At 39.0% G+C, this 20,041-nt stretch overlaps 8 protein-coding genes and 2 non-coding genes across 10 annotated transcripts, besides 3 other annotated features; 5 read left to right on the top strand and 5 right to left on the bottom strand.

The window, feature by feature from the left end:
• Nucleotides 1-1,225: 1,225 nt before the first annotated feature.
• ENA1 (Na(+)/Li(+)-exporting P-type ATPase ENA1) lies at nucleotides 1,226-4,501 on the top strand (the record flags this gene model as incomplete). The annotated part of the gene is made up of 1 exon (NM_001180348.1): nucleotides 1,226-4,501. One exon carries the CDS (start codon nucleotides 1,226-1,228, stop codon nucleotides 4,499-4,501), a length of 3,276 nt encoding a protein of 1,091 aa, NP_010325.1.
• A 609-nt stretch (nucleotides 4,502-5,110) lies between these two features.
• On the top strand, nucleotides 5,111-8,386 carry ENA2 (Na(+)-exporting P-type ATPase ENA2; the record flags this gene model as incomplete). Its single annotated transcript, NM_001180347.3, has 1 exon — nucleotides 5,111-8,386. The coding sequence occupies one exon, from the start codon at nucleotides 5,111-5,113 to the stop codon at nucleotides 8,384-8,386; it is 3,276 nt and encodes a 1,091-aa protein (NP_010324.3).
• Nucleotides 8,387-8,995: 609 nt separating this feature from the next.
• Nucleotides 8,996-12,271, top strand: ENA5 (putative Na(+)-exporting P-type ATPase ENA5; the record flags this gene model as incomplete). Its single annotated transcript, NM_001180346.3, has 1 exon — nucleotides 8,996-12,271. The coding sequence occupies one exon, from the start codon at nucleotides 8,996-8,998 to the stop codon at nucleotides 12,269-12,271; it is 3,276 nt and encodes a 1,091-aa protein (NP_010323.3).
• Nucleotides 12,272-12,477: 206 nt separating this feature from the next.
• On the bottom strand, nucleotides 12,478-14,253 carry KRS1 (lysine--tRNA ligase KRS1; the record flags this gene model as incomplete). Its single annotated transcript, NM_001180345.1, has 1 exon — nucleotides 12,478-14,253. One exon carries the CDS (start codon nucleotides 14,251-14,253, stop codon nucleotides 12,478-12,480), a length of 1,776 nt encoding a protein of 591 aa, NP_010322.1.
• Nucleotides 14,254-14,979: 726 nt separating this feature from the next.
• Nucleotides 14,980-16,482, top strand: EHD3 (mitochondrial 37S ribosomal protein EHD3; the record flags this gene model as incomplete). The annotated part of the gene is made up of 1 exon (NM_001180344.1): nucleotides 14,980-16,482. The coding sequence occupies one exon, from the start codon at nucleotides 14,980-14,982 to the stop codon at nucleotides 16,480-16,482; it is 1,503 nt and encodes a 500-aa protein (NP_010321.1).
• Nucleotides 16,483-16,764: 282 nt separating this feature from the next.
• On the bottom strand, nucleotides 16,765-17,877 carry ARO3 (3-deoxy-7-phosphoheptulonate synthase ARO3; the record flags this gene model as incomplete). Its single annotated transcript, NM_001180343.3, has 1 exon — nucleotides 16,765-17,877. One exon carries the CDS (start codon nucleotides 17,875-17,877, stop codon nucleotides 16,765-16,767), a length of 1,113 nt encoding a protein of 370 aa, NP_010320.3.
• A 346-nt stretch (nucleotides 17,878-18,223) lies between these two features.
• On the bottom strand, nucleotides 18,224-18,379 carry CPP3 (cysteine-rich palmitoylated domain-containing protein CPP3; the record flags this gene model as incomplete). Its single annotated transcript, NM_001184327.3, has 1 exon — nucleotides 18,224-18,379. One exon carries the CDS (start codon nucleotides 18,377-18,379, stop codon nucleotides 18,224-18,226), a length of 156 nt encoding a protein of 51 aa, NP_010319.3.
• A 270-nt stretch (nucleotides 18,380-18,649) lies between these two features.
• YNCD0009W lies at nucleotides 18,650-18,721 on the bottom strand. Its single transcript has one exon. It is a non-coding gene; the product is annotated as a tRNA-Gln (tRNA).
• A 138-nt stretch (nucleotides 18,722-18,859) lies between these two features.
• Nucleotides 18,860-18,887: a long terminal repeat (Ty1 LTR).
• Nucleotides 18,888-19,216: a long terminal repeat (Ty1 LTR).
• On the top strand, nucleotides 19,001-19,177 carry YDR034C-A (uncharacterized protein; the record flags this gene model as incomplete). The annotated part of the gene is made up of 1 exon (NM_001184326.1): nucleotides 19,001-19,177. One exon carries the CDS (start codon nucleotides 19,001-19,003, stop codon nucleotides 19,175-19,177), a length of 177 nt encoding a protein of 58 aa, NP_010318.1.
• A 1-nt stretch (nucleotide 19,217) lies between the features above and the next one.
• Nucleotides 19,218-19,520: a long terminal repeat (Ty1 LTR).
• Nucleotides 19,521-19,866: 346 nt separating this feature from the next.
• YNCD0008W lies at nucleotides 19,867-19,950 on the bottom strand. Its single transcript has one exon. It is a non-coding gene; the product is annotated as a tRNA-Leu (tRNA).
• Nucleotides 19,951-20,041: the final 91 nt, after the last annotated feature.

The raw sequence follows: 20,041 nt of genomic DNA, 5'->3' as shown, positions 1-20,041 counted from the left end.
AATAGATGTACAGGTATTACCCGCCTGGTACATAGTTTGCTAACATTCTTGCCCAATCTCTCTGCTGTTAATAAAGGATGTGTGGATACATGACTAATTTCCGGATTAAACAGTGACGATAAGAAACGGTATGGCAAGAGTCAGAATTTGATAAGACTTCAGTAATATTGATTATCGGTCGAACTAAGCTACCCTCTTGGTTAAATTCTAATGACTACCAGTGTGGTCAATATTTTAGGGTTATCGGTGAACGATAACAAAATCCGTAATTGTTTCCTACGCTGGTTATTACTAAGTAGCCACTCGGTGGCTATCTCTAGCCGTTCATCAATCATGTCAAAAGTACAATCACTGAGCTTATTAAGTCATCCGCACGTGGAACTCACACAAGCCCCGAATTTTGTCAGCCATTCCGTGGAAAATCCTTTATCTCGTCACTCTTGTACGGAAGTTGCACCTTTAGCCCCACTCCCAGATCTTCAATCACAGAGGCAATGAGGGTGGCTGTGCAATGTAAACTTTCTTATCGCTTCCTGTTATGATTGATTACCATGCGCGGTAGAAGGATTGAATGAGGGGTGTGGGTGTGATAATTCATGTACGGACCCTTTCCTCCCAGAAGCTTCTGCACGAAGTGGTTACATTGTGAGTACAGGGTCTTAAACATCGCCGTGCGGCGTCATTTTGCGGGGCTCATCATTTATTTCCTACTTCTATGACGTTTGTTAGGGCAGGGATGTAGATTTTGGTCATATACTTTCACCTGACAGAAGAAAAAACAAGGTCTTAGAGCAGTATTCCCGAATTATTGCCTCTTTCCTTGGTGGGTGCGGGTTAATATTAGATGAACGGTGGGTTGTGGTCAAACCCGGGGTAGGTTTTAAAATGTCATGCGTTTTCGTCATTTACATAGATATATACAGGGAAAATATATATATATATATATATATATATATATACCTAAGGGAAACAATTTGAATAGATAAAAGGTCTTTTCCTCTTATTCCGTTCTTTCTTTTTAGAGTACTATTAATTTCTACTATTTCTCCTATCTTTCTTTTCTCATTAGTAATAGTCTAATCATTTATATTCTAATATTAACTTTAATAAAGCAGATATCTTCATCAAGTGAACTGTTCACACTTAATTCACATTTATTTGAGGCAACAATACGTATATTTACTAATTAAAGAAAAAACTTCGTACACAGAATTGAAAATTTTCGATGGGCGAAGGAACTACTAAGGAAAACAATAATGCAGAATTCAATGCTTATCACACGCTGACTGCAGAAGAAGCCGCTGAATTCATAGGCACAAGTCTAACTGAAGGTTTGACCCAAGATGAGTTCGTCCACAGATTGAAAACAGTGGGTGAGAACACATTGGGTGATGACACTAAAATTGATTACAAGGCAATGGTCCTCCATCAGGTATGTAATGCCATGATCATGGTCCTTCTAATATCCATGATAATCTCGTTTGCCATGCATGATTGGATTACTGGTGGCGTTATTTCTTTTGTTATCGCGGTCAATGTGCTCATTGGCCTAGTTCAAGAATATAAGGCTACCAAGACAATGAACTCTTTGAAAAACTTGAGCTCTCCCAATGCTCATGTTATTAGGAACGGGAAAAGTGAGACTATAAACTCAAAAGATGTGGTTCCAGGTGATATTTGTCTGGTGAAGGTCGGTGATACTATTCCTGCTGATTTGCGTTTAATTGAAACTAAGAATTTTGATACTGATGAATCACTACTGACCGGTGAATCTTTGCCTGTCTCCAAAGACGCCAACTTAGTGTTTGGAAAAGAAGAAGAAACCTCCGTGGGTGATCGTTTGAATTTAGCATTTTCTTCATCCGCCGTTGTCAAGGGAAGAGCCAAGGGTATTGTCATCAAGACAGCTTTGAATAGTGAAATTGGTAAAATTGCAAAATCTCTACAAGGTGATTCAGGTCTCATTTCCCGCGATCCTAGTAAGTCGTGGTTACAGAATACATGGATATCTACAAAGAAAGTTACTGGTGCATTTTTAGGTACAAATGTCGGTACGCCCCTGCACAGGAAACTGTCTAAGTTGGCGGTATTGCTTTTCTGGATTGCCGTACTTTTTGCTATCATCGTCATGGCCTCTCAAAAGTTTGACGTAGATAAAAGGGTAGCTATCTATGCCATTTGTGTGGCCCTATCCATGATTCCCTCTTCATTAGTCGTTGTCTTGACCATCACCATGTCTGTTGGGGCTGCTGTTATGGTTTCTAGAAACGTTATTGTAAGAAAATTAGATTCTCTGGAAGCTTTAGGTGCCGTTAACGATATCTGTTCTGACAAGACCGGTACTCTTACACAGGGTAAAATGTTAGCGAGGCAAATTTGGATCCCTCGCTTTGGTACCATAACTATCTCGAATTCTGATGACCCCTTTAATCCCAATGAGGGCAACGTGAGTTTGATTCCAAGGTTTTCACCTTACGAATATTCTCATAATGAGGATGGTGACGTTGGTATTCTCCAGAATTTCAAGGATCGCCTATACGAAAAAGATTTACCAGAAGATATTGACATGGATCTATTTCAAAAATGGCTCGAAACCGCCACTTTGGCTAACATTGCTACTGTTTTCAAAGATGACGCAACTGACTGTTGGAAAGCTCATGGTGACCCAACAGAAATTGCGATTCAAGTGTTTGCTACTAAGATGGACTTGCCTCACAATGCCCTTACCGGTGAGAAATCGACTAATCAAAGTAATGAGAATGACCAATCCTCTCTTTCACAACACAATGAGAAGCCTGGCAGTGCACAATTCGAACATATTGCTGAATTCCCATTCGACTCAACTGTGAAGCGAATGTCATCTGTCTACTACAACAATCACAACGAAACATATAATATTTATGGCAAGGGTGCTTTCGAAAGCATCATCAGTTGTTGCAGTTCTTGGTATGGTAAGGATGGTGTAAAAATCACACCATTGACCGATTGTGATGTCGAAACGATAAGGAAAAATGTTTACAGTCTATCAAATGAGGGTTTAAGAGTCTTGGGTTTTGCCTCCAAATCTTTCACTAAAGATCAAGTGAATGACGATCAATTGAAAAACATTACTTCAAACAGGGCCACCGCAGAAAGTGATTTAGTTTTCCTAGGGTTGATTGGTATTTACGATCCACCCAGAAATGAGACTGCCGGTGCAGTCAAGAAGTTTCACCAAGCTGGTATTAACGTTCATATGTTAACTGGGGACTTTGTGGGTACAGCAAAGGCTATCGCTCAGGAGGTTGGCATCTTACCCACCAATTTGTACCATTACTCCCAAGAGATTGTTGACAGTATGGTCATGACCGGATCTCAGTTTGACGGACTAAGTGAGGAGGAAGTGGACGATTTGCCCGTCTTACCTTTAGTTATTGCACGTTGCTCTCCGCAGACTAAGGTGAGAATGATCGAAGCTTTACACCGTAGGAAGAAGTTCTGCACAATGACAGGTGACGGTGTTAACGATTCTCCATCTCTAAAAATGGCCAATGTTGGTATTGCAATGGGTATTAATGGTTCAGATGTTTCCAAAGAAGCGTCTGATATTGTTCTAAGCGATGACAATTTTGCTTCTATTTTGAATGCTGTCGAAGAAGGTCGTAGGATGACGGATAACATTCAGAAGTTTGTCCTACAATTATTGGCAGAAAATGTTGCTCAGGCTTTGTATTTGATCATTGGTTTAGTATTCAGAGATGAGAACGGAAAATCAGTATTTCCCTTATCACCAGTGGAAGTATTGTGGATTATTGTCGTCACCTCTTGTTTTCCTGCTATGGGGCTAGGTCTAGAAAAGGCTGCTCCAGATTTGATGGATAGACCTCCTCATGATTCAGAGGTTGGTATTTTCACGTGGGAGGTTATTATAGATACATTTGCATATGGGATTATAATGACAGGGTCCTGTATGGCTTCATTTACTGGATCACTGTATGGAATAAATAGTGGTAGATTGGGGCACGATTGTGATGGCACCTATAACAGCAGTTGTCGTGATGTTTATAGATCACGTTCTGCGGCTTTCGCAACCATGACGTGGTGCGCTTTGATTCTGGCTTGGGAAGTGGTTGACATGAGAAGATCCTTTTTCAGAATGCATCCAGACACTGACAGCCCAGTCAAGGAATTTTTCAGAAGCATTTGGGGAAACCAGTTTTTGTTCTGGTCAATCATTTTTGGATTTGTGTCAGCCTTCCCCGTCGTCTATATTCCGGTTATTAATGATAAAGTGTTTTTGCATAAACCAATTGGTGCTGAATGGGGTCTCGCCATTGCATTCACAATTGCATTCTGGATAGGTGCTGAACTTTACAAGTGTGGAAAGAGGCGCTATTTCAAAACTCAGAGAGCGCACAACCCGGAGAATGATTTGGAGAGTAACAATAAGCGCGATCCATTCGAAGCGTATAGTACTTCTACTACAATCCATACAGAAGTTAATATTGGTATTAAACAATGATAGGCAGGGCCTATTAAGTGCTCCCTATCTTTTTCCTTATTCATTTCATATATTTAGATATTTACATTTATTTTGTTATTTGTTTTTTTATTTACTATAAACGAACTTTTCACAGGTTCTGAACATAAACAAGCCTAAATAGTATGTTTTCTAGTTCAAATATGTCTTAGAGGAATACTACTGCTATACTCTTATTGCTGCCGTTGTAAATCATGAAACAGATACAGTTACGTTACGCGTATGACAGGGTTCTTAACTAAAATTATGAATTTCAATACAGGATTAGTTAAATTCTTGTAGAATTAGAAAATTAATGCGTTTATTTCGTCAAGACTTTTCCTTCCAGGACGTTCAAATTCAACTCACATATATTCTTTTATCAAAATCCTTATATCACCGCGCGGTGTAATTGTGAGGCTGATGTTTTCTTCTTTAAATCTCCATATTATCTCTCGAGGCAAAGAAAGAGGAAAGAATTTTATTTTCCTTCATCCTTTACATCGAGAATACGTTAACCAAATCAACGTTATTCATATTCGTATTTTGCTTATCAGATAACGTATGTACTCACTGAGGAAAAATCTTTGTACACATAATTGAAAATTTTCGATGAGCGAGGGAACTGTCAAAGAAAACAATAATGAAGAATTCAATGCTTATCACACATTGACTACAGAAGAAGCCGCTGAATTTATAGGCACAAGTCTGACTGAAGGTCTTACTCAAGATGAGTCCCTCCGCAGACTGAAAGCAGTGGGAGAGAACACATTGGGTGATGATACCAAAATTGACTATAAAGCAATGGTCCTCCATCAGGTATGTAATGCAATGATTATGGTCTTGGTAATATCCATGGCGATCTCTTTCGCTGTGCGCGACTGGATTACTGGTGGCGTTATTTCTTTTGTTATCGCGGTCAATGTGCTCATTGGCCTAGTTCAAGAATATAAGGCTACCAAGACAATGAACTCTTTGAAAAACTTGAGCTCTCCCAATGCTCATGTTATTAGGAACGGGAAAAGTGAGACTATAAACTCAAAAGATGTGGTTCCAGGTGATATTTGTCTGGTGAAGGTCGGTGATACTATTCCTGCTGATTTGCGTTTAATTGAAACTAAGAATTTTGATACTGATGAATCACTACTGACCGGTGAATCTTTGCCTGTCTCCAAAGACGCCAACTTAGTGTTTGGAAAAGAAGAAGAAACCTCCGTGGGTGATCGTTTGAATTTAGCATTTTCTTCATCCGCCGTTGTCAAGGGAAGAGCCAAGGGTATTGTCATCAAGACAGCTTTGAATAGTGAAATTGGTAAAATTGCAAAATCTCTACAAGGTGATTCAGGTCTCATTTCCCGCGATCCTAGTAAGTCGTGGTTACAGAATACATGGATATCTACAAAGAAAGTTACTGGTGCATTTTTAGGTACAAATGTCGGTACGCCCCTGCACAGGAAACTGTCTAAGTTGGCGGTATTGCTTTTCTGGATTGCCGTACTTTTTGCTATCATCGTCATGGCCTCTCAAAAGTTTGACGTAGATAAAAGGGTAGCTATCTATGCCATTTGTGTGGCCCTATCCATGATTCCCTCTTCATTAGTCGTTGTCTTGACCATCACCATGTCTGTTGGGGCTGCTGTTATGGTTTCTAGAAACGTTATTGTAAGAAAATTAGATTCTCTGGAAGCTTTAGGTGCCGTTAACGATATCTGTTCTGACAAGACCGGTACTCTTACACAGGGTAAAATGTTAGCGAGGCAAATTTGGATCCCTCGCTTTGGTACCATAACTATCTCGAATTCTGATGACCCCTTTAATCCCAATGAGGGCAACGTGAGTTTGATTCCAAGGTTTTCACCTTACGAATATTCTCATAATGAGGATGGTGACGTTGGTATTCTCCAGAATTTCAAGGATCGCCTATACGAAAAAGATTTACCAGAAGATATTGACATGGATCTATTTCAAAAATGGCTCGAAACCGCCACTTTGGCTAACATTGCTACTGTTTTCAAAGATGACGCAACTGACTGTTGGAAAGCTCATGGTGACCCAACAGAAATTGCGATTCAAGTGTTTGCTACTAAGATGGACTTGCCTCACAATGCCCTTACCGGTGAGAAATCGACTAATCAAAGTAATGAGAATGACCAATCCTCTCTTTCACAACACAATGAGAAGCCTGGCAGTGCACAATTCGAACATATTGCTGAATTCCCATTCGACTCAACTGTGAAGCGAATGTCATCTGTCTACTACAACAATCACAACGAAACATATAATATTTATGGCAAGGGTGCTTTCGAAAGCATCATCAGTTGTTGCAGTTCTTGGTATGGTAAGGATGGTGTAAAAATCACACCATTGACCGATTGTGATGTCGAAACGATAAGGAAAAATGTTTACAGTCTATCAAATGAGGGTTTAAGAGTCTTGGGTTTTGCCTCCAAATCTTTCACTAAAGATCAAGTGAATGACGATCAATTGAAAAACATTACTTCAAACAGGGCCACCGCAGAAAGTGATTTAGTTTTCCTAGGGTTGATTGGTATTTACGATCCACCCAGAAATGAGACTGCCGGTGCAGTCAAGAAGTTTCACCAAGCTGGTATTAACGTTCATATGTTAACTGGGGACTTTGTGGGTACAGCAAAGGCTATCGCTCAGGAGGTTGGCATCTTACCCACCAATTTGTACCATTACTCCCAAGAGATTGTTGACAGTATGGTCATGACCGGATCTCAGTTTGACGGACTAAGTGAGGAGGAAGTGGACGATTTGCCCGTCTTACCTTTAGTTATTGCACGTTGCTCTCCGCAGACTAAGGTGAGAATGATCGAAGCTTTACACCGTAGGAAGAAGTTCTGCGCAATGACAGGTGACGGTGTTAACGATTCTCCATCTCTAAAAATGGCCAATGTTGGTATTGCAATGGGTATTAATGGTTCAGATGTTTCCAAAGAAGCGTCTGATATTGTTCTAAGCGATGACAATTTTGCTTCTATTTTGAATGCTGTCGAAGAAGGTCGTAGGATGACGGATAACATTCAGAAGTTTGTCCTACAATTATTGGCAGAAAATGTTGCTCAGGCTTTGTATTTGATCATTGGTTTAGTATTCAGAGATGAGAACGGAAAATCAGTATTTCCCTTATCACCAGTGGAAGTATTGTGGATTATTGTCGTCACCTCTTGTTTTCCTGCTATGGGGCTAGGTCTAGAAAAGGCTGCTCCAGATTTGATGGATAGACCTCCTCATGATTCAGAGGTTGGTATTTTCACGTGGGAGGTTATTATAGATACATTTGCATATGGGATTATAATGACAGGGTCCTGTATGGCTTCATTTACTGGATCACTGTATGGAATAAATAGTGGTAGATTGGGGCACGATTGTGATGGCACCTATAACAGCAGTTGTCGTGATGTTTATAGATCACGTTCTGCGGCTTTCGCAACCATGACGTGGTGCGCTTTGATTCTGGCTTGGGAAGTGGTTGACATGAGAAGATCCTTTTTCAGAATGCATCCAGACACTGACAGCCCAGTCAAGGAATTTTTCAGAAGTATTTGGGGAAACCAGTTTTTGTTCTGGTCAATCATTTTTGGATTTGTGTCAGCCTTCCCCGTCGTCTATATTCCGGTTATTAATGATAAAGTGTTTTTGCATAAACCAATTGGTGCTGAATGGGGTCTCGCCATTGCATTCACAATTGCATTCTGGATAGGTGCTGAACTTTACAAGTGTGGAAAGAGGCGCTATTTCAAAACTCAGAGAGCGCACAACCCGGAGAATGATTTGGAGAGTAACAATAAGCGCGATCCATTCGAAGCGTATAGTACTTCTACTACAATCCATACAGAAGTTAATATTGGTATTAAACAATGATAGGCAGGGCCTATTAAGTGCTCCCTATCTTTTTCCTTATTCATTTCATATATTTAGATATTTACATTTATTTTGTTATTTGTTTTTTTATTTACTATAAACGAACTTTTCACAGGTTCTGAACATAAACAAGCCTAAATAGTATGTTTTCTAGTTCAAATATGTCTTAGAGGAATACTACTGCTATACTCTTATTGCTGCCGTTGTAAATCATGAAACAGATACAGTTACGTTACGCGTATGACAGGGTTCTTAACTAAAATTATGAATTTCAATACAGGATTAGTTAAATTCTTGTAGAATTAGAAAATTAATGCGTTTATTTCGTCAAGACTTTTCCTTCCAGGACGTTCAAATTCAACTCACATATATTCTTTTATCAAAATCCTTATATCACCGCGCGGTGTAATTGTGAGGCTGATGTTTTCTTCTTTAAATCTCCATATTATCTCTCGAGGCAAAGAAAGAGGAAAGAATTTTATTTTCCTTCATCCTTTACATCGAGAATACGTTAACCAAATCAACGTTATTCATATTCGTATTTTGCTTATCAGATAACGTATGTACTCACTGAGGAAAAATCTTTGTACACATAATTGAAAATTTTCGATGAGCGAGGGAACTGTCAAAGAAAACAATAATGAAGAATTCAATGCTTATCACACATTGACTACAGAAGAAGCCGCTGAATTTATAGGCACAAGTCTGACTGAAGGTCTTACTCAAGATGAGTCCCTCCGCAGACTGAAAGCAGTGGGAGAGAACACATTGGGTGATGATACCAAAATTGACTATAAAGCAATGGTCCTCCATCAGGTATGTAATGCAATGATTATGGTCTTGGTAATATCCATGGCGATCTCTTTCGCTGTGCGCGACTGGATTACTGGTGGCGTTATTTCTTTTGTTATCGCGGTCAATGTGCTCATTGGCCTAGTTCAAGAATATAAGGCTACCAAGACAATGAACTCTTTGAAAAACTTGAGCTCTCCCAATGCTCATGTTATTAGGAACGGGAAAAGTGAGACTATAAACTCAAAAGATGTGGTTCCAGGTGATATTTGTCTGGTGAAGGTCGGTGATACTATTCCTGCTGATTTGCGTTTAATTGAAACTAAGAATTTTGATACTGATGAATCACTACTGACCGGTGAATCTTTGCCTGTCTCCAAAGACGCCAACTTAGTGTTTGGAAAAGAAGAAGAAACCTCCGTGGGTGATCGTTTGAATTTAGCATTTTCTTCATCCGCCGTTGTCAAGGGAAGAGCCAAGGGTATTGTCATCAAGACAGCTTTGAATAGTGAAATTGGTAAAATTGCAAAATCTCTACAAGGTGATTCAGGTCTCATTTCCCGCGATCCTAGTAAGTCGTGGTTACAGAATACATGGATATCTACAAAGAAAGTTACTGGTGCATTTTTAGGTACAAATGTCGGTACGCCCCTGCACAGGAAACTGTCTAAGTTGGCGGTATTGCTTTTCTGGATTGCCGTACTTTTTGCTATCATCGTCATGGCCTCTCAAAAGTTTGACGTAGATAAAAGGGTAGCTATCTATGCCATTTGTGTGGCCCTATCCATGATTCCCTCTTCATTAGTCGTTGTCTTGACCATCACCATGTCTGTTGGGGCTGCTGTTATGGTTTCTAGAAACGTTATTGTAAGAAAATTAGATTCTCTGGAAGCTTTAGGTGCCGTTAACGATATCTGTTCTGACAAGACCGGTACTCTTACACAGGGTAAAATGTTAGCGAGGCAAATTTGGATCCCTCGCTTTGGTACCATAACTATCTCGAATTCTGATGACCCCTTTAATCCCAATGAGGGCAACGTGAGTTTGATTCCAAGGTTTTCACCTTACGAATATTCTCATAATGAGGATGGTGACGTTGGTATTCTCCAGAATTTCAAGGATCGCCTATACGAAAAAGATTTACCAGAAGATATTGACATGGATCTATTTCAAAAATGGCTCGAAACCGCCACTTTGGCTAACATTGCTACTGTTTTCAAAGATGACGCAACTGACTGTTGGAAAGCTCATGGTGACCCAACAGAAATTGCGATTCAAGTGTTTGCTACTAAGATGGACTTGCCTCACAATGCCCTTACCGGTGAGAAATCGACTAATCAAAGTAATGAGAATGACCAATCCTCTCTTTCACAACACAATGAGAAGCCTGGCAGTGCACAATTCGAACATATTGCTGAATTCCCATTCGACTCAACTGTGAAGCGAATGTCATCTGTCTACTACAACAATCACAACGAAACATATAATATTTATGGCAAGGGTGCTTTCGAAAGCATCATCAGTTGTTGCAGTTCTTGGTATGGTAAGGATGGTGTAAAAATCACACCATTGACCGATTGTGATGTCGAAACGATAAGGAAAAATGTTTACAGTCTATCAAATGAGGGTTTAAGAGTCTTGGGTTTTGCCTCCAAATCTTTCACTAAAGATCAAGTGAATGACGATCAATTGAAAAACATTACTTCAAACAGGGCCACCGCAGAAAGTGATTTAGTTTTCCTAGGGTTGATTGGTATTTACGATCCACCCAGAAATGAGACTGCCGGTGCAGTCAAGAAGTTTCACCAAGCTGGTATTAACGTTCATATGTTAACTGGGGACTTTGTGGGTACAGCAAAGGCTATCGCTCAGGAGGTTGGCATCTTACCCACCAATTTGTACCATTACTCCCAAGAGATTGTTGACAGTATGGTCATGACCGGATCTCAGTTTGACGGACTAAGTGAGGAGGAAGTGGACGATTTGCCCGTCTTACCTTTAGTTATTGCACGTTGCTCTCCGCAGACTAAGGTGAGAATGATCGAAGCTTTACACCGTAGGAAGAAGTTCTGCGCAATGACAGGTGACGGTGTTAACGATTCTCCATCTCTAAAAATGGCCAATGTTGGTATTGCAATGGGTATTAATGGTTCAGATGTTTCCAAAGAAGCGTCTGATATTGTTCTAAGCGATGACAATTTTGCTTCTATTTTGAATGCTGTCGAAGAAGGTCGTAGGATGACGGATAACATTCAGAAGTTTGTCCTACAATTATTGGCAGAAAATGTTGCTCAGGCTTTGTATTTGATCATTGGTTTAGTATTCAGAGATGAGAACGGAAAATCAGTATTTCCCTTATCACCAGTGGAAGTATTGTGGATTATTGTCGTCACCTCTTGTTTTCCTGCTATGGGGCTAGGTCTAGAAAAGGCTGCTCCAGATTTGATGGATAGACCTCCTAATGATTCAGAGGTTGGTATTTTCACATGGGAGGTTATTATAGATACATTTGCATATGGGATTATAATGACAGGGTCCTGTATGGCTTCATTTACTGGATCACTGTATGGAATAAATAGTGGTAGATTGGGGCACGATTGTGATGGCACCTATAACAGCAGTTGTCGTGATGTTTATAGATCACGTTCTGCGGCTTTCGCAACTATGACGTGGTGCGCTTTGATTCTGGCTTGGGAAGTGGTTGACATGAGAAGATCTTTTTTCAGAATGCATCCAGACACTGACAGCCCAGTCAAGGAATTTTTCAGAAGTATTTGGGGAAACCAGTTTTTGTTCTGGTCAATCATTTTTGGATTTGTGTCAGCCTTCCCCGTCGTCTATATTCCGGTTATTAATGATAAAGTGTTTTTGCATAAACCAATTGGTGCTGAATGGGGTCTCGCCATTGCATTCACAATTGCATTCTGGATAGGTGCTGAACTTTACAAGTGTGGAAAGAGGCGCTATTTCAAAACTCAGAGAGCTCACAATTCGGAAAACGATTTGGAGCGAAGCAGTAAACACGATCCATTTGAAGCGTATAGCACATCCACAACCCTTCAAAGCGAAATTAATATCAGTGTCAAGCATTAATAAGGAGGGCAATTTATTGAGTGCCTTTCCTTTTGCATCCCTTATCCCTTCTCCCCCTTACGTAATAGTTTAGATTTTTTTATTTTTAATTAAGCTCCTTTAGGGCTACCGAACATAAACAAATTTAGGTAATGAGTTTTCATATTCAAGCTCTATCTTAGAATAATAATACTTACATTATACAATATGTTCTAATATCTTTTAGCTTAATTTTCTTCTTCCTTTTTGACTTCCTCTCTCAAAACATCAGGCTTCAAAGTTGGGAACAATAAGACTTCTCTAATGGTGTTGGAGTCGGTCAAGAACATGGCCAGTCTATCAATACCACAACCCCAACCACCAGTTGGTGGTAAACCGTATTCTAGAGCATTACAGAAGGTTTCATCGACTAATTGAGCTTCGTCATCACCTTGATCCTTTTGTCTAGCTTGTTCTTCGAAACGTGCCCTTTGGTCAAATGGATCGTTCAATTCAGTGTAGGCATTACAAATTTCCTTTGTAGCTACAAAGACCTCGAAACGCTCACATAGACCCGGTTGATCTCTTGAGTACTTGGCTAATGGAGACATCATTTGAGGGTGGCCAAAAATGAAAGTTGGGTTGATACATGTATCTTCTAATTCACCGACAAGCTTATCTAACATACGAGCATTAGTTAGTGGAGGTGGACATTCTAATTTGTTGTCGACAAGAATCTTTTTCAAAAATTCACCAGTCTCAGCTGTATGTAATTGATCACCAGATGGGAACTTAACGTTGAATACCTTTTCTAATTCTTCAATCATGTTGATTCTCTTCCATGGTCTAGAAAAGTTCAATTCTAGTTCTTTGGCTGGATCAGCAGGGTCCGGATGGTATTTGATAATATAAGAACCAGTGATCTCCTTGACCATTTCTGAAAACATCAATTCAGTCATATCCATCAAATCATAAACATCAGCGTAGGCTTGATAAAACTCACAAGTGGTGAATTCTGGATTATGTGTCATATCGATACCTTCATTTCTGAATTGTCTACCAATTTCGTAAACACGATCCAAACCACCGACAACCAATTGTTTCAAGAACAATTCTGGAGCAATTCTCATGTACATGTCCATATCAAGGTCATTATGGTGGGTAATAAATGGCTTAGCGGTAGCACCACCAGCAATAACGTTCATCATTGGAGTTTCTACTTCAATAAACTTTCTTTGGTCCAAAAATCTTCTGATGTAACGGATAATTTCAGAACGGGTAATAAAACGGTTTCTGGCGTCTTTGTTCATGATCAAATCCAAATAACGCTTTCTGTATCTGGTTTCCTGGTCTTTGAAACCAAAGTGGTCGGCAGGTAACATGTGCAAACATGGTGTCAATAATTGCACTCTGCTAACGAAGACGGAAACTTCACCTTCACCACCTTTCTTTGGTTGAGTTCTTCCGACGTAACCCTCGACACCAACGATATCACCCCTTTTCAAAAGGTCGTGATCCTTTTCGTAAGAGTCTGGGTCGCAGTAGTCCTGCAATTGGGACATCAATTGAACTTCAACACCATCACCGTGAAGAACATAGAATTTCAATTTGGAGCCAGATTCTCTTTTGGCATGAATTCTACCAGCAATTGAAACCTTCTCTTCAGGTAAGGTTTCACCTTTTTTCAAATGCGCATATTTGGCCAAGAACTCAGGATTGGATATAGAAACGTGAAACTTGTGTGGGTATGGATTTGGTTCGTGAGTCTTTCTCAATTCTTGAATTTGGCGAGATCTTGTTTCGAAATATTGCGATGGATCCAGGTCAGCGAACAAATCTGTTTTTTTTTTGGAAGCCGGTTTTGGTTGAGCGGCAGCCTTTTTGGCGGCCTTTTTAGCTTCGACTTGTCTTTGCTTGATACGCTTCTTCAATTCAGACTTGGAGACCATTTCCCCGGTAGCTTCGTCGAGATGTAGGTTAGCAACACCTTCAGCGGCGGCTTTGACATTATCTTGTTGAGACATTATGCTATTGAAGTTTATTACGGATTTCTCGGAGGAAGGACAGAGCAATAAATCAATGTATGTAAGATAATTATACTTTTCTTTCTAAACAAAAAAGTGGCTGTATATATAACTTCGAAGTTCATTAAGAGTCATTTCATCATTCATCGATAATTCAAGCTAAAAAAAAAAGAAAAAAAAAAAGAAAAGCGCCGAAAAAAATTCAAATGGCAAATATTTTCACAACACCCATACACTACACCAAAAATATTCCTACATCACTAATGCCATTAGCATTCCATAAACTACTAACCAACAACTAGAACAGAACTTGATCTATTGTGCTCATGGGTCGGAGAAGCTCGCCTTATCCGCATCGTTTCCTGGGTTAATAGAAAGGTTTTTTGAATTCTTAAACATGTAATATCTCAAAACTAACACTTAAACATTATGCCGAAGAGAACAGTCCCTAACCCATTTGTAGTAAGCAGCCTTACAGGATTCCAAGGATTCAGCCAGCCAAACTGACCCATTGCGTTTTCTACCAATCTTCTCTTGTTTAGTAACACAATCCGGGTCACCCTTCGGAACTTCGGAATTGGAGAGGCAAGTGCAAAGAAAAGTGTTAAACCTCGGAGCCAAATGATTGATGAGGTAGCCGAGAAGATAAGAGCAGCTTGTTTCCTGCGCCTGTGTACGGGAATCCTCATTTATATAATACTTGGTTCTGTTTAGCCACCACAAATAATGCTCAGAAATACGCTAAAATGTGCCCAATTGTCGTCTAAATACGGATTTAAAACTACCACACGTACATTCATGACTACTCAACCCCAGCTAAATGTCACCGACGCACCACCTGTGCTATTTACCGTTCAAGATACAGCTAGAGTTATCACGCTAAATAGGCCCAAAAAGCTCAATGCTTTGAACGCCGAAATGTCAGAATCCATGTTCAAGACTTTGAACGAGTATGCAAAGAGCGATACTACAAACTTAGTCATTTTAAAGTCATCCAACCGACCACGTTCGTTCTGTGCTGGTGGTGATGTAGCTACTGTGGCAATATTCAATTTTAACAAAGAATTTGCCAAGTCCATCAAATTTTTTACTGATGAATATTCTTTGAATTTTCAAATAGCAACTTACTTGAAACCAATTGTTACCTTCATGGACGGTATCACCATGGGTGGCGGCGTTGGTCTATCCATTCACACGCCCTTTAGAATTGCTACAGAAAACACCAAATGGGCCATGCCCGAGATGGACATTGGTTTTTTTCCAGATGTAGGCTCAACTTTTGCTCTCCCTAGAATCGTGACATTGGCTAACTCAAACTCACAAATGGCCCTGTATCTATGTCTTACAGGAGAAGTAGTCACAGGAGCAGACGCTTATATGCTCGGCTTAGCGTCTCATTACGTCAGTAGTGAAAATTTAGATGCTTTGCAGAAAAGATTAGGTGAAATTAGCCCCCCTTTTAATAACGATCCACAATCTGCATACTTCTTCGGGATGGTTAACGAATCCATCGACGAATTCGTATCACCATTACCAAAAGATTATGTTTTCAAGTATTCTAACGAGAAATTAAACGTTATTGAAGCCTGTTTTAACTTGTCTAAAAATGGTACTATTGAAGACATAATGAATAACTTACGTCAATATGAAGGTTCTGCGGAAGGTAAGGCTTTCGCACAAGAAATCAAAACGAAATTGTTAACCAAGTCACCATCCTCTCTTCAAATCGCCTTGAGATTGGTGCAAGAGAATTCCAGAGATCACATAGAATCTGCTATCAAAAGAGACTTATACACAGCAGCTAACATGTGCATGAACCAGGACTCTTTGGTGGAATTCTCTGAAGCCACAAAGCATAAACTTATTGATAAACAAAGGGTCCCGTATCCATGGACAAAGAAGGAACAGTTATTTGTATCTCAGTTGACATCTATCACATCTCCTAAACCATCGCTACCAATGTCATTACTAAGAAATACCTCGAATGTTACTTGGACTCAATATCCCTACCATTCTAAATACCAATTGCCTACAGAACAGGAAATCGCTGCGTATATTGAAAAGAGAACGAATGATGACACTGGCGCCAAAGTTACCGAAAGAGAAGTACTAAATCACTTTGCCAATGTGATTCCTTCTAGAAGAGGGAAACTGGGTATCCAATCGCTATGTAAAATTGTTTGTGAAAGAAAATGTGAAGAAGTTAACGATGGCTTAAGATGGAAATAAAACCTGAAATAGCAGCCCCGTGGCTCGTAAAGAATTTTGCCAACACTTCTATGCATGTAAATAATAAAAGTAAAACATAACGCTATATTTGTATATGGATGTTTATTTAATGATACATAGAAAACTGTCATTTTCTTTCTCTTTTCTTATAAGTATTTTTTTTTATAAAAGGCAAAAAAAAAAAAGTTTGAATGTAATAAATATGGTTCAGAAAGAAATTACAATAAATCAAAAGTTTTGAGTATCATTCAAGATTATTTGCATTTTTCCCTCATTTACAGGCTATTTTTTCAAGGCCTTTCTTCTGTTTCTAACACCTTCTGCCAATAGCTCCAATACCTGTTCGGTGGACTCCCAGCCAATACAAGCATCCGTAACAGAACAACCATACTTCAATCCCTCTCTGCCACCTTCTTTGGGAATATCTTGTCTACCTTCATTTATGTTGGACTCAATCATAACACCACAGAGACTATTCTCACCCTCCGTCAGCTGGTCATAAATACATTTGGCAACCTTTGGTTGGTTCTTGAAATCTTTATTACTGTTGCCGTGGGAACAATCGATCATAATTCTTTTCTGGGAATCATCAGTCAAACCGGCCTTTTCTAACTGTTTCTTAGTATTTTGAACACTTTCTTTGTCAAAGTTAGTACCGTTCTTACCACCTCTCAAGATCAGGAAGGTATCCTTGTTACCTTCAGTGCCCACGATAGCAGTGACACCTGGCTTTGTGACAGAAAGGAAGTAATGTTCATGTGCAGCGGCTCTCATAGCGTCGATGGCGACTTGCAAACCACCATCAGTACCGTTCTTAAATCCAATAGGGAAAGATAGACCGGATGCTAATTCTCTGTGCAGTTGGGATTCAGTAGTTCTGGCGCCGATGGCACCCAAGGAGAAACAATCACTCAAAAACTGCGGAGAAATGGTATCCAACATCTCACCAGCAATGGGTAATTTTTCAACCAGTTTTATGAACATTTCTCTCGAAATCCGTAGACCTTTATTGATTTGAAAAGAGTTATTCATATCAGGGTCGTTAATCAACCCTTTCCAGCCAACAGTAGTCCTTGGTTTTTCTAAATACGCTCTCATAATAATCAATAAGTCTTTTGACAACTTTTCTGAAATTTTAGCCAATCTGTCAGCGTAATCGTAAGCGGCTTTGGGGTCATGTAGGGAACATGGCCCGATCACGATAACTAAACGATCATCTTTACCATTCAAAATATCACAGACGGAGTCTCTTGCCTTGATAATGTTTTCCTCACCTTTGGCTGAAATTGGAAATTCATGTTGAAGCAGATCTGGAGGGGTTAATGGATCATAACCTTTGATTCTCCAGTCTTCCAAGCGTTTCCTGTCACCGGCGTGATCGTTTTTAATGAACATAATGCTATAAAGTGTTCTTGTAACGTAATAGGGGTAGTAGCTATAAATATAAATGAGAAATAGTGAAAATAAATATGTCGTTCGTATACAAGTAACAGGAAGAAAAAAAAGAAGAGAGAGAAAATGCAAACACTTATAAACACATGCATGTATTTAATGCAGCAAGCATACTTTCCGATGTGACTAATACTTGAGCAATGAAAAAATATAAAAAAGGAAAGTGAGGAAGCTTTTAAATATATGTCACTATGTACGCATAAATTTGAGAAGATACGCAGCTGCTTCTTTTTTTTCAGCGGCTAAATATGATGTTCTTTCCATACTAATTTTTAGCTGTCGATTAGAATTAAAAAACGTCACAACATAGGTTAATTAAACATAGACAACATAGGAAGTGACAACAGGTTCTACAGCAACCACCGGATTCTCTCCGAGGAGGAGGCTGTTGGACATAGACTGGTTGTTGTTGTGGGGCATAATGCATATTTTGATGATGCCTCATTTTGGTATTGCTAACTTAGACTTTTTTAGTTGACAATTAGGATTATTTTAATTCACAACATAACTGAGAAACATTTAAATACAGTTGAAAACTGGGAGGGGCGAGAGGGGAAGGAGAAAATGAAAAATCGAGCTTGTATAATTTTTAAATAGAAATTGCCCTTATTTCTTCGCCTTTTTCCTTTTTTCAGGGTATCGAAAAAAAATGCGAGGGGCTGTGCAATTCAAAGCCAAGAAAGAAAAATAAAACAAGAGGGTTAAAAAATAGAAAAGGTCCTACCCGGATTCGAACCGGGGTTGTCCGGATCAAAACCGAAAGTGATAACCACTACACTATAGGACCCTAAAATGGACGATTGGAACCTTCTTTCGTACCTTCTTGAACAAAGCATTTTGAGTAGAAAATTCATCAATCCTAAATTTGATATTGACTTAGGTTATGGTTTACTCTTCTTTACAGAAATACAAAAGGCATGCTGATTGTTGGAATAAAAATCCATTATCATCTATGATAATTGTGCGGATTCTGATGTAATTGTTGGGATTCCATTTTTAATAAGGCAATAATATTAGGTATGTAGATATACTAGAAGTTCTCCTCCAGGATATAGGAATCCCCATAATGGAATCTATATTTCTACATGCTAATATTACGATCATTCCTCATTCAGTTTTATATGTTTCATTATCCTATTACATTATCAATCCTTGCGTTTCAGTTTCCACTAATTTAGATGACTATTTCTCATCATTTGTGTCATCTTCTAACACCGTATATGATAATATACTAGTAACATAAATACTAGTTAGTAGATGATAGTTGGTTTTTATTCCAACAGTGTATCAACTAGTGGTCATACTATCAATATATTATCATATACGGTATTAGATGATGACAGAAGTTATGGAAAGCTTCGAAGTTAGAGGAAGCTGAAATGCAAGGATTGATAATGTAATAGGATAATGAAACATATAAAACGAAATGAGGAATAATCGTAACATTAGCATGTAGAAATATAGATTCCATTTTGAGGATTCCTAAATCCTCGATGAGAACTTCTAGTAAACCCTGTATACCTAATATTATAGCCTTTATTAACAATGGAATTCCAACAATTATCACAAAATTCACAGAATTTCCAGTTTAATATCAAGAATAGGTGGATAATACGGTAATCGTATGGCCGCCATTGTTATGAAAGACAGTTATTCCTAAGTATATTGAATATACCAGGGTCACTATCGAGAATGTAGAATTTCCCATAAGGAAAGCCATGAGTTCGTATAATATTATGATTGTCTCCTCTCTTCTTTTCTATATCATCATATGATTATTTCTATTGTGTTATTAGTTTTTACATTTCAGTCCTCAGTACTTTTGTGAGAGGAGCTAAAAAAAAAAAAAAAAAAAAAAACATTACTTGGAAAAGGGAGGCATAGGAAAAAAAAAATGTCTAATATCGAAGATTGAGGAAAAAAATAAGTTATTGAAGGATGCGAGGTTCGAACTCGCGCGGACAACCGTCCAACAGATCTTAAGTCTGCCGCCTTAGACCACTCGGCCAACCCTCCGTAAAATCACTTGCCTGTTTTCAGATTCTGTTCTTATTCGTTTAGGTAAGAAAGAATATTCAAGGGAGGATGACTTTCGAAGATTGTATTT

Source organism: Saccharomyces cerevisiae, chromosome IV (assembly GCF_000146045.2).
Source record: "Saccharomyces cerevisiae S288C chromosome IV, complete sequence".
Taxonomy (NCBI): domain Eukaryota; kingdom Fungi; phylum Ascomycota; class Saccharomycetes; order Saccharomycetales; family Saccharomycetaceae; genus Saccharomyces; species Saccharomyces cerevisiae.
Note: the sequence above shows the minus strand (reverse complement) of the source record. Positions and strands in the feature narration are given on the sequence as shown.